The 13,240-nt window shown below is 42.1% G+C and overlaps 1 protein-coding gene across 2 annotated transcripts in view; it reads left to right on the forward strand.

Annotated features, from left to right (window-relative positions):
• Nucleotides 1-13,240, forward strand: part of DOCK1 (dedicator of cytokinesis 1) — a 314,808-nt gene that overhangs the window by 11,452 nt on the left and 290,116 nt on the right. For both annotated transcript variants that reach the window (XM_074907950.1, XM_074907951.1), the window contains exon 2: nt 12,604-12,687. In XM_074907950.1, coding sequence (XP_074764051.1) covers nt 12,604-12,687 — 84 coding nt within the window. The remainder of the gene's footprint in view (nt 1-12,603; nt 12,688-13,240) is intronic.

A 13,240-nucleotide genomic window follows, 5' to 3' on the forward strand; every position in this document is an offset into this window, starting at 1 on the left:
TGAAACAGTTGCTGGTTTCTGCAGTTACAGCACATGAAGGTGAATGTGTTCTTGACTGAACAGTGGAAGAAGTTTTAATAGTATTAGGGCTTGAATATCTCAAATACTGGAATAACTGTGTATGCTTTGAAAGTCCGGGCGTGATACCATCTTTTAACACAGCGTGCTGACCTGGGAGCTGTTCTTACATTGAGATATAAATTCTAAGATTAGGAATTCAAGTATTGTTGGTGTAATAGTGTTTTGGTGCCTCTGTAACATGTATATAAGGAGTATAGAAAATATAGTTTTGTGGAGGAGAAATAGGGTAATTGAATACCAGCTCAAGTGTTGATAAGATGGGTAGGGTAGTGATAGCATTGAGAAATGGCTGAGTAAACTCAATAGGAAGTGAAATATCGGTGGACATTAGTGAAGCCTTAGGCTCTACCACTGTGTTTCCCTTCTTACTGCATCTGCACATTGCAGGCACTTTTGTTGTAACCTTTTTATGCAGCAGCACAGTTTTGCTCTTGGGACACTATCGGACCAAGAAAAATTTTTAAAGCTTAACTTGTTTTTCTTCAGAACACCAAAGGCTCCTAATCGAGAGGAATAAGTTGGGTGCCTACTGGAAAATGGCACAAATACTTGCCCCCTCCCCACTCTCCATCCTCAGCAGGCAAGTTTTGGAATGGGATGAGTATGTATTAAAAATAAGCTGTTTTGTGGACATGGGGACTTGAAATGAGTGTACAATGTGCTAGCTATCAGCTTGTTTTTTATAGTAGTTTTGTTTTGAGGTAAATGTCTTGACAGTGTTGAATGAGTAGAATACTCCATTAGTCTAATAACCAGTGGGGAAAACAAACGTTTTAAGGTGAAAGTGGTTGTGGAGGACAGATATGCTGTCCAGTTTAGCACAAACTTCTGCTACCAGTTGGAACCTGCTAAATAGAAACATTTGAGAAATCATTACAGGGAAATGGTGGTTCTCAAGTCATTGCTTCCAGTGGGGCAGTGCAGAAACAGCACTGACCTGCTGCTCTAGCCACAAACTGGCTCTTGCCTCCTCCCCTGGCTTGGGCTATCCTGGGCTACCAACATCATGTTCTTCACCTCGGTCAGTAGTTGGAATGATGCTGGAAAGATAATACGCAAAAAAGACAGAATAGTTGAAATATTTCTTTGTTATAGCGACAGGTTAACAAGCTACTGCTGGGTTAGCGGCACCGTAAAGACCCTGCTAGCATTAATATACGTGGTTGTCAGTGGTGTTTTTAAAATACTCTCTCTTCAGGGGGTTATACTTAGGAAGTGAGGTGTTACGGCCTTGAACTATTCTGAATTAACGAGGGTGATTTTGAGGCTCCGGGGAGTAAGAGTAATAGTTACAAGGGTCGTCTTTGACATGTTTCAGTAGGCTGAGGGGTGCCCTAGCCATGGGGAACCAAACTGGTCAGTAGGACAGGACTCAGTGGCTGCTGGTGGGAAGTTCTCATCTGGGCATTTCCCACATCCATTTGTGACAGATTATTGCCTAGATCAACTTTAATTAGACTAGAAAAGGCTTTAGAACGATCAAATTAACTCATGATCAAGTTAAGTGTTGTGGAAGAAGGTGTGGAGATGAACAACTCTACACAGAGCTTTTGGGTGTTCCTCTACTGTGGTTTTCCCCAATTCCCAGAAGTCTGTGTATTTGATTTACGGAGAGAGTAAAATATGATGCTGGGTCTTTAAAGAGTAGTAATACCATACCAGTTACATTTGCTTCTCCTTATTTCTTCCGGAATGAACATAAAAATTCACATGGGTTGAAAGGATTCCCCTCAGGTGGGAAACGCGGAGTTTGTAGGGGTGTGAGCTCCCTCCGACAGCGCTGAAAGGAACCCCTGTTGCTGGGGGAAGGGGCCGATGGCGAGAGACGGGCTCTCGGCACCCGGAGCGAGCTGGACAGTGACTCTTTGTTAAACCTCGCTGCCGAGCCAACTCTGTCGCTCCTCTGAAAGCGGCACGAGGCATGTGATTTCTTACTGGTTGGGGGAAAAACAATTTTTCCCCTGTTTTTGCAAAATGCCGCTCTTATCTTTTGATGCATTCAGTGCTGTTTGACTCGCTTCCATGGTTACGTTTTTCCATTAATTCTGGTATAAGATACAACTTCAGGAAAAATATCACGTATTTCCAATTTCTGCAATAGCCTGGCTGTTGTGGAAAAGAGAAAGTGTTGGTGGATCAAACTGTGGCTCTTAGCAGGTAATTCTTCTCTCTGGCTGTTATTTCTAAGAAAGCAGAACAAGTTCCTTGGGGATTATTTGACTCTCGATCTGTGCTCTTTCTCTGTAGTTCTTGCTGTTGGAGACAGCTTGAAGGACTGAAAGACAAATAAGGTGATGGCAAGTAAAAATAAATTGAGCAAGGTTTGATGTGTAAAAAGCCTAAAACTCCTTCTTCTCTCTTCTCTACCCGTAAGCTTTCCTGAGAAGGCAATGGAGGAATTTTGATTTTGTTTTCCTTTGTAGAAATGCTGAGGAGGAAGAACAGTAGGAAAGGAAAACTTCTTCCCATCACCCCATTTTCCTCTTGCTTTAGGCTTTTTGCTCTGCATCATCAGCTCTATATTGCAGTGACTAGTGTCTTGCAGGGGCCTTTTTTTTTACTAACTATTTCTGCAGTGGTGTGATAGCAGTTTTATTGTGTTGAACTTGATTTTTATAGCTGTTGAAACGGCTATTAAAATATAGCTGTGACATTAAGCTCGCTGCTGTCAAAGTGCTTAGTAGAAGACACCTTTACAAAATTACATTCGGTGCAATAGAGACCTGCTGCAGTGGCACGGGAAAAGCCTGAAGAAGCAGGGGACTGATGTGTCGAGGATCTTCAGATGGAGCTGAGCGCTGTGTGGATTGTTTTTGTTAAAATCCTTATGCAGATATAACTGGGCGTATATAACTGCGTAGCAGCAGCCGAAAGCTGAAAAAGGTGTTTTCATAAAGATTCTTCTGTGAAAGATGAATAAATGGACTGTTTCCATCATCCACGACCACTTTTCCATGCAGCCTGTATAGGAGGTGCTGCTCCCAGCTCTTTGGGAAGCTGCACATCCTCCTTCAGCACCAAACTGGCAATTTGTGATTAAACACTGGTGCCTGTGCAGACTTTGACCATAATTTCACAAAATTGTCAAGGTTGGAAAAGCCCTTGAAGCTCCCTCCTCCAGCCCCACCATGACCCTCCCCCTGACCGTTCCCAACTCCCCCAGATCCCTCAGCGCTGGCTCAGCCCGACTCTTCAACCCCTCCAGGGATCCCGGGGACTCCCCCCTGCCCTGGGCAGCCCATTCCAACGCCCAACAGCCCCTTCTGCACAGAAATCCTTCCTCAGAGCCAGCCTGACCCTGCCCTGGGCAGCTTGAGGCCATTCCCTCGGGGCCTGGCGCTGGGGCCTTGGCTCCAGAGACTCATCCCCCCTCTCTGCAATCTCCTTTCAGAGAGTTAGAGGACTATATATATAATATTATATATATAGTATTATATATAGAATTGGCTAAGTATATAACGAATTGTGGCAAGTAATAGAATGTGCTTTTCCTTGCTTAATGGTAGTGAAGAAGGGAGAAAAGGAAAGGAGGGAGATGGGGAGAGCAGAAATAGAGATCAGTGGTCTTGTGCTGGTTTACCCTGGAGCACTGGATTGGGAAGGATTTAAGGGTTTGCCTGCATTGTGCATGTAACTAATAGAGTCTCTTTCATAAGGTGGTTTTAAGCTTGAGCTTGTTGAATTTGGGGACGTTTGCCCCTTTTTCTGTGTTTGGCAGGACAGGTCTGAACTGCACTGCTCTGCTTGGGACCTTCTCCAGACTGTGGTCGATGTCGGTTGAAGTTGATGCTGTTGCCCTCCCACGTCCAGCCGCGTGCTGCTGCCTTCGCTGGTTGTCCCCAGTCGCTCCGAGTTATTTACGGAGCTGCTGCAGGAGAAGTGCTGAGGTTCTGCGAGGGAAGGGGCAGGGCCGTGCGGCTGGGGGCACACCAGCCCGGGATGGGTGTGGGGCCACGGCGCCGCCACCTGCGGTCACTCACCGTCTCTTGGGGCGCCTCTGGCTAACCGTACGGCCCGGCCTTGAGTCACACCCGGTTCGGATGTACTTGATCCCCCGCCAGCACTGACCTTAAGCTGAACTAGTTCCTCCTCCCCTCCAGCGTTTAACTCTTTTCCTTCCTTCTCGTGACCAGCAGATACCTTGATGCATTTTCTGCATAGCAATATGGGAAGGTTTCGCAAATTTTACAAAGACTTCAGGTAGAGGCTGTTTTTAATTTCAGTTAATTAAAAGCACAGAAGTTCTTTCTTCAGACACGCCATGGTGCTTGCTCAGGCGCTGCCTTTGCCCTCTTTGAGGATGCCCACCATAGCAAGCGCCACGTTATCGCTTCTCAGTGTCCCCCAGTGAAATGTAGGAAATTCACGGGAACATCAAAACTCACTCACTTTGTGATTCTGTTAGCAGAAGACAGATGCCGAGACATCTGCCTCTAGATAATGTTTTCTGTTTGTCTAAATCAGCATCTTGCTTTTTCTACAAAAAACAGTGTTAAGAGCTCGGGGTGGTGTGATTACTTCTCACATACAATGTGTTTGGTTAATGGACTTTTTAATATTAAAAATCGATTTGAATGTTCTTGGTTGTGCTTCTTGTTAGCTATGCATTATGGCATATTATTAATGCTGTTATAGTCAATAATGATACCCTTTTTTTAGCACTAGTTTCAGCTTTATACCCTCAGTACTTAGCGGTGAAGTACTCTGAATACAGATTAAGTAGTGAGAAGGAGGAGGGAGAAAGCTGTTAAAAGAGTTGGCATCTTACTTTATTAGCTCCCTAAAAATAAAGTATCTGGCTTAAAAGGGGGGAGGAGGAAAAGCAAGAACCTGAACCTGGTTCCTGGAAATTTTGAATAAGTCCAGAAATTTTTTTAAAAAAATTTATTTTCTATTAGTGCAGAAAGGACAAGTGTGCATCTTGTTCTGTCCTACTCGAGCTCTGCCTGCAGGATTCAGCAGCAGGGTGGCTGCAGTTCTGGAAGGCAAGATGAGTTCAGTCTGAGGATTGCTCTGGATTTGTGAAGTTTCCTCAGCTTATTAATTCATGTTGGGTAGTGATAAGACACCAGATGTGTTGCGGAAAACATTGCTCCCCTGTGTTGCTCTCTGGTATAAAACCTGACATGTCTAGTTATGTTTATAGAGGTTTGGGTGGCCCTTTGCTCCTTCTGAGCTGTGCTCAACCAACAGTCGGTGCTGCACCAGTGCTTTGGTCCTCCTCTAAATGCAGAATTCATTCCTGTGTGCCTTTACTGGTTTCCTCTTGTGTCCTCACTTTGGAAGAGGGAAGGCAGGCTGTCATTGCAGCAGTTTCAGTTTGAGGGGTGCCAGAGTCCAGGTTCAGGATTCTCTCGCCCTGGGGAGATGTCCTGTGTAGCTTATGGAGTAGAGGCAGTGCTCCTGGGCTTGGGTGGGAATACGGTTTCCAGATGAATCAGGGTTTGTTTCATGTATTTGCTGCTCAGGTGGAGGAAGGGGGAAAGAAATGGGCTCTCCTTTGTAAGGGAAAATGAGAAATCTACTTAAACATCACAGAATGATCTCAGCTGGAAAAGCCCTTGAAGCTCCTCCAGTCCAACCATGAACCTCACCCTGACTGTTCCCAACTCCCCCAGATCCCTCAGCGCTGGGTCAACCTGAACTTGCTGGACTTAGTGTAGTCCTGAAGGAGAGATACCTGCGATAAAAGAAAAAATCATGTTCATGGATTTAATCAGTAAGATGTTGTGTGTTAGTGAGGAGGAGGAGCCATGAGCTGTATCTTCATCGATAGCTTGGTGGTATAATAACTGTTCCAAGTCTCAGAGTTTCTTCAGGCTTCTCCTCTCTTTAGGAAATGCATCTGTTGTGAATGTTTGGATGACAGAATAACTAGAATGTTAAGAAAGACCTGTGAACCAAGCTTGGTGAGACCAAGAATGACAAAACACAAAGTGACTTCAGTGAGCAGGAAGACCTGCCCTCGATTAGTACATGTATGAACTAGTAGTCCTTAACAGATCTTTGGTGCAACTCCTGAGTTGTTCTTTTTTCTTCTTCCTTCTCATTTAGCCTCAGCTTTAAAAATTAGAAACTTGTCCGGTTAACTAACACAGGACTAAGGAGTCTCCCTAATACTGAAAGCAACCACTTTTCCTTTTAGAGAAAATAGGAGGAAAATCTTCAGTTTTATTTTTAATACCAGGGAATTTGCAAAAGATTTTGCTTTTACTTCTGTGATTTCTGTCTGCTTTTATAGAAAAAGCACAATTATGATTTTGAGAGTTTTTTAAAAGACAGTGCAAAATAATGCTGATAATGTGTTAAATGTAGTTTGCTTTCTTGGAACGATTAATACAACCTTTAATGCAAAGTAATTGTAGGGAATATTATTCTGTAACATTTTTATGCTATCTTAAGATCTGATCTTTCCTACAGTCAGAGAAAAGCTTTTTCAGTATATATTGATGTTACCTTTGTTTGTTTTTTCCTTTTTTCCCCCTCTGTCACCTCTCCAGTTCTTTGTGTTGCACTCTTCATTTTTCTAATGTGCGCATATTAACGAGTCCAGCTCAGTAGAGGGGTTTGTTTTGTATTCTTTAGCAATAAATGGGTTTTTAGTGCAATTACTGTAATGCCCTATTCATTGTTCCTTTCTTTATCAACTCGTAGAGTTGAAAAAATTGCTCTGTCTATGCCCACACTAATCCTTTGCTTTTGGCACTTCAGTACTTTTGCATAGATGTGCTTGGTGGTTGCGGTGGGAGGAGGAGGGGAGCAGGGAGAGCCTTTACCTGGAGAATTGCTCGGCTGAAAGCACAGCTCATGAGGAAAAATATCTTTGGTGACACTGAAACCTTCTGTCCTGTGGCGTGGAAAGGAGAGGTGGCTTCAGGGTGGTTTTGTCACTGTGACCTTGTACTTTTTTCCTCTTTTGTCATCCTAATTTTGCTCGTTACGGCTCAGAGCTGAAACCCCCAGTTCACGGATATATTTGCTGGATGCTCTTCAGCCTTGGTGTCAGCTAACTCCACCTCAGCTAACTGACAGGCATGCTAAACCCATATGCTGCTGGCTTTGATCAGTGCAGATCTCAAGAGCCACAACAGTTCTTTAGGCATCAGCAGCATGTCCCCTAAAATGACAAGGTGCTTTCCCTATTACGAAGAGTTTTAGTTTACTTCAGTTTTTATAAGCAGGTTAGATATAAGACTGCACCTGAAATTATCTTTATGGAAGCCGGTGCAAGTGTACCCATAACATGGTTGTCAAGGAAATAATGGTTTATAGGTGTGATTTTGCAAATATAATAGCCCCCCACAGACTGATAGATTAAATCAGTCATGGTTAATGATGCTTAGAACTGGGAAACAAAGCTCTTTGTGCACAACTTTGAGAAAATGCTGTGGTCATTCTATTCTGCAGTCTAACCTTATAATTAAAAAACGTTGGTCAGATGCAGGTGCCTGGGAGGTTCATGGCTTGTGTCAGAGATGTCAGAGAGCAACTGCCCCCTTTATCTTCCCAAGGGTTTGCTGCAGGGAGAGCAGTCCTCTTCTCCGGGAAGGCAGTCACCTTCCTTTAAAGCTGATTGCCATATACTGGGCTGGATGAACGTGGTGCTTTGTGGATAGTGCAGGCTGGAGCCCAAGCTCAGGGAAGTGGCCCTGGGTTGCAAGAGCCTGAGCTAAGCCCTGTATTCCTTCTGTGCAAAGGCAGCACGTTTGGAGCTCAGAAAGCAGCATCTGTCCTGAGCTCCACTGACTTTGGTATCTCTTCTGCACGGTCTCTTAAGTTACTTCTATCACTGATGTATCCCTTAAGGAGAAAATGCGTTGTAAATAGCATTATTCTCAATGATAAGGGATGAGAGGATTCAGTTGCAATAGAGAAGCTTAGCTGTGCCTCTTCAGTTGAAGCTTATTAGAGGGTAAAAAAAAATAAAAATCTGTGCATGGATGAAGACCATCAGGATGCTGTATTAGTGTTAACCATGAGGTTAACTTGCACTGGCTAAATCTTTAGTCATAAATCTTTTGATGCTTGAGTAACCATGCTCCTTATCTTGCATGTGCATTGCAGCAAAGGTTTTTTTAACTTACGAGGCTGTGTAACTCCTTTGCCAAAACAGTGAGCATTGATTCTCAGTTCGAGCAGGATGGGGAGGCCTGATGTTAGTTGGTGTAAATATTCCTAAAGCTTCATTTAGTTTAGAGCTCTCTGAGCTGGAAATGTGTTGCACGGAGAATTGGATTTTCCCAATTAAGCAGAATTTAGTTCAGTTAAAAAAAAAAAAAAGTTAAAATTTGGAAGTTATACTTCAAGCTTTTAAATAGTTAAAATGGTGGCTCAGAATACTGTTGAGCAGACAAAATATAAGAATGCCAGTTTCATTCTTTCTTCCTCCAAATTTTTTTGTTTTCCTTTTAATTAAAGCTTTGTCGTTTGCTCTAATCAAACATTTTTGCTGTCATAACATCTTTTGATGTCACTCTGCTTAGAGAGGGAGTTACTTGCTATCTTACATAGGAGTATGCAGTGTAGTTCAAGCCTGGTTTTGTAATCACGGGGTGGAATGTGCTTTATAGTTATTTTGGTTGTTTACTTCATGATCTGTTAGTGCTGCTGCAAGCCAAAAATTTGTTTTGGTTTGGTTTTTGTTTGTTTTGTTTTTTGTAGACCTATTTTTCACACATATATATATTTTTAAAGATAAATCTTCCCTCTGTGGCTATTGCTCCTCACTCGGTTCAGGTCTGGGGGAGCTGTCGTGGGCAGTAATAACCACTTGATGGCTGTTTGTTATCATCTGTCAAAAGAATTGGTCATTTCGGCGCAGCTCCTGTTACATGACCCTCCTTGTTATGATAGACATCAGTTAGCACTCTTGGCTATAAATTTTAATGGCTTTTATTCATAGCTGCTTTTGATCCTTAGTGTTATTCCATTTAAATGTTTGAGAAATGATTAGCTGAAGTGTGAATAGAGTACAGGACTGTTTCTAATCTGTCATAACGCAAATTTTTCGTGACTGGGATGTCTGGTATGAGGCAGCAGGAATGTGTGTCGAGGTTCTGAAGGTGATAGACCTGAGTTGGATTCTTTTTTTGGATGTGTTGAGCACCCACGGGTCCTCTTGACTCTAGTGACAGCAGTGAGTGTTGAAGAGATCTAAGTAAATACCTGAAGGATGGAGTTAAGTGTGGAACTCCAACCACACAAGTATTGACTGTGTGACTTTGTCTTCCCTTATGCACAAAAGCTGAATGGAAAACATTTCTGACTAATGTTATCGAGCAGACTGTCCCATGTGCTGTGTATTCACTGTTGTTAACATTCCTCTGTTCAGAGCAGTTTAAAATGTTAATTTTTCTTAATGCTGAACCCTCTTCTCCTGCAGAATAGCAATTATGGCTTTGAAATATTCTGTGCCAGATACCTAGGAGGGAGGCTTTATATCTCTTTAATAATGAAAAAGTTAACAAAAACATTAAAACAGGAATAGCTAGCTTGGCTTGGTTTGATGTCAATAAAATTATATTACTTTTTAAAGCCTTCATTTAAATACTGTTGATATTAGTCTCTGCGATGCACTTGACCTTTATTCTTTTTTAGCCTGAAGTGTCCTCTCTTCTATTTATAAACTTACACTGTGTCCTATGTTTTCTCTTCCAAATTGCTTTTCCATATTTTTAATTTCATTTTTGCACTTGTATATATTTATTTACTACTTAACTCTAAAGCCTGTAGAGAGGAGTACCACAGAGAAAAGGACCAAGGCGACCTGTCATGTATTTGTTGTTGTTAGCATTGTAAACCGGAATTTGATAAATTCTGGGGAGAATAAATAGTAAGTTTTAGAGGTTGAAAATGAAGTCATGGCCATGGTTGGAGGCAGTGCCGAGCACTGTGCCCTTCCTCGTGGTGGGATTAGACCTCATGTGCCCGCTTGGATGTTTCCTGCTTGCACGCTTGGGGCTAAAGAGATTATCAGATTTGAGGTCAAGAAAGTATTTTTCTCCAGTTACCAATTCTTATAGATGTAATCTATGTTGTTGTTGTTCTGTTTAATATGGGCTCTAGCCTGCTGCTTGGGACTGCTTGGGAATAGGAGAAAATTGAGCAGGTAAGTGAGGGTCTTTCCTGGGTCTGATGTCTCATTGCCTTTATAACTGGGACTTTTGGCCTTTTGTTGTAGGTTTTAAGTTTGAGGGTTTATTTGGAAGTGTTTTGTGACCTCTAATGAGTTCAGCACGTGTTGTTAATGTCCTGTCAACTCTCTTGGTCTGAACATCTGTGAAGATTTCCTGTGAGGAGTGAAGTTATATGTAACTTATCCAGGTCTTTCTGTTCCAATAATAGTTCGAGAGTCCCACTGGGGCACTTCTGACCCACGCTACACACCAACCCTGTCCTGAAAACTAATGTAGAAAGAAAAGCAAGTGGTTATCTGAGGGGCGGTAGGAAGTTTTGAGGTAACGTTCATATTCCAAGAATGCTCTCACTCCTCAAAGGGTTATGACAAGAAGTAATAAATTCCAATTCTCAGCTGTTTTTCCAAAGCTGTCCTTTGACACTGAATGCTGGAAGCTGCCACTTTGTGCACAGCCCTTTGTGTGCTGGAAAGGGGAAGGCAAGAGGTATGTAGCACCTCATGGTGAAGGAGGAAGACTACTTTTGTCATTTCATGAGTTAAGAATAGCGTATAAAACGCCTTCAAACTTGGAACCTTATCTGAGGGAGTAACTGCAGTTGCGGAACCACGCAGAAACATTTGTGGGTACGCCTTGATTATAATTCATTAACTTCAGTCTTGTCAAATACTGGAGTTGATGTCTTCGGTCACAAAGACCCTACTTGATATTGGAGGATTTTGTTAATTACAAGGAATTTCCTCCATATCAAACATAGAAATCTAGCTTTAGGAGTAATAATTGTTTTATTTTTCAGATTATGAATATTTTTTTTGACTGAACCTAGTGTGCGGTGTTATTTGTCAGATAAATTTCCGGGTGTTGCTAATCTCAGTGCTCGGATTTTCCAGATTTCCTTTTGGGAAGAGTAGGGAGGAACAGTTTTTGAACTACTATTTTTCTGGTTGTAGTTTATTATCTTCTGAAGATGGTAGTTCTCAAATTCTTCTTTGCTATCGGACACATCTTTAAAAACCAAAGAACACCCCTATGGTTTTTAGTTACTGGTTATAATGTCATTTCATTGGTGAGTGGGGTAATGCATCTTTCCTGATTGATTTATCTCTGGTAATCTGTACCTGACTACTGGTTTGGTTTTTTTTTTTTTCAAAGCACAACAATTTTTGTGCTCTCCAAAGTCACACCCTTGCCAGGAGGGAAGTCTGTCCAAGTGCAGGCAGCTTGTGGGTCGGTGGCCGTGAGGCAGGAGCCACTTCCAGCATTCCTTTTTTAGCAGTTGACTTCATCACCGGGTGAAGGTGTTCATCTGCTGCTCCTGTGAGGAAGACAAATGTGGGTGGGCACGGGTGGAGGCTGACGGCTGCTCTGCAGGGCAGCGATGGGCAGACTCTCCTCCAAGGGTTGGGTTGGAACTTGTGACCTCCGATGAAGTTGCTTTTGGAATATACGTAGCTGTGAGGTTTCCCATTTACGTGTATCTAAAGAAATCTGAGAGTTGTCCCTCAGTCCAGAATCCTTTCTGCCCTGCTTTAGATCTCCAGTACTGACACCAGCTGGGTGTAACGTGAGGGTCCTTCAGTTCCCTCGGACGTTGTGCCTCTTGCTGCTGTTCTGGATGGAAGGGCTCCAGGCTTTTTCTGAATCGGCACTGGAAAGGGAAATGGTTTTCACTTTGTCACTCCTCACCCTGCTTGTGACTGGAGCCACTCAGAAATATTTGTGAATACAAATGCATTTGGTGAATTTGCAGGTTGTGGATGTTGTTGGAGCTTGCTAATGAGTAAAGTATGTCAACTTGATTGGAATACTATAAAGTGGGGGATAGAAGTAGTCTCTCCCATGAATACATTGGGTTGGTGCAGTTACCTCTGGCACTCAGGAATTCTGAAATCATGATTATTTAATTTATTGCATGCATATTATATTTTAATGAAGGGACTGATAAATCATTCTTTAATATTAGTGGTGGTAATTTGAGTTTTCTAAAGATGCTTTGTAGGTTTTCTCCGTGGTGAGCTGAGAGGAGAAGACTGTGTAGTTCATTAGAGTTGTGTAAAATTGGCATAAAGTGCTGGAAGACAGGCAAGTAAAAAAAAAAAATTAAAAAATTAACTGAATGTATTGTTAAGAAGAAGCAAAGCAGTATAAACAGAGTGAGGGACTGACTTTAGAAAGTGGACTTGTGGCTTTTTGAGATTTGTGATGGGGGGGAATGTTAATGGATTAAAGAACTTGGCCAAATTTTTACAAATTTTTTTTTTACGGAATCCTTTACAAAAAGATTGAGAGTTGCAACAGCGAGTAATAAAAACAATTACGTAGAGAAAAAAAATCCTGGAAGCTGTGTTGACTTGCATGTGCTAATAGTAGTGTTTCCTCTGTCCAGCTCTCTACAACTACGACGCGAGGGGACCAGACGAACTTTCCTTACAAATAGGTGACACCGTGCACATATTAGAAACATATGAAGGTAAGCTGGCAAAATTTGCTTTTAAAAACATTGGTTTTGCAATTGCTTTTCTGTTTGTGACCTTCTCATGTTACCAGGTGACTAGTTACTTTCTTGCTAAAGGACAAAATGTATTATTTCTGATGAATGCAGGATTAGCCAATGATAGTTATGAACGAAGAGGCATGTGGTTGATACCTGGTGAATAACCATTTCCTTTTCTACAGAAGATGGATGCTCACACAGCTTTGTTTCTATCAATTGGATGGATCAATTTCTGTGGATCAATTGTAGCATCTACCCTGTGTTAGAAAAATGATAGATGCTTTTTGGATACACTTGGGTAATGCAAAAGAGCCTGCTGCTAAAAGAAGTTTAATCTGAATTTGAAAGTCAGCTGGGTCCTAAATTATTTATGTCTCTCTTATAAGATGGGTACATGTGTTACAGTGCCATGGACTGATTTCAGGCTTTTCAGATGCTTTGCTTGTTTTGATAGGAAGCTGTAGAAACATTACATGTACCAAAATCTTTCCTCCTTGATCCACATACAAGGGAGTTCGAATGCTGAGTT

Source organism: Athene noctua, chromosome 5 (genome assembly GCF_965140245.1).
Source record: "Athene noctua chromosome 5, bAthNoc1.hap1.1, whole genome shotgun sequence".
Classification (NCBI taxonomy): domain Eukaryota; kingdom Metazoa; phylum Chordata; class Aves; order Strigiformes; family Strigidae; genus Athene; species Athene noctua.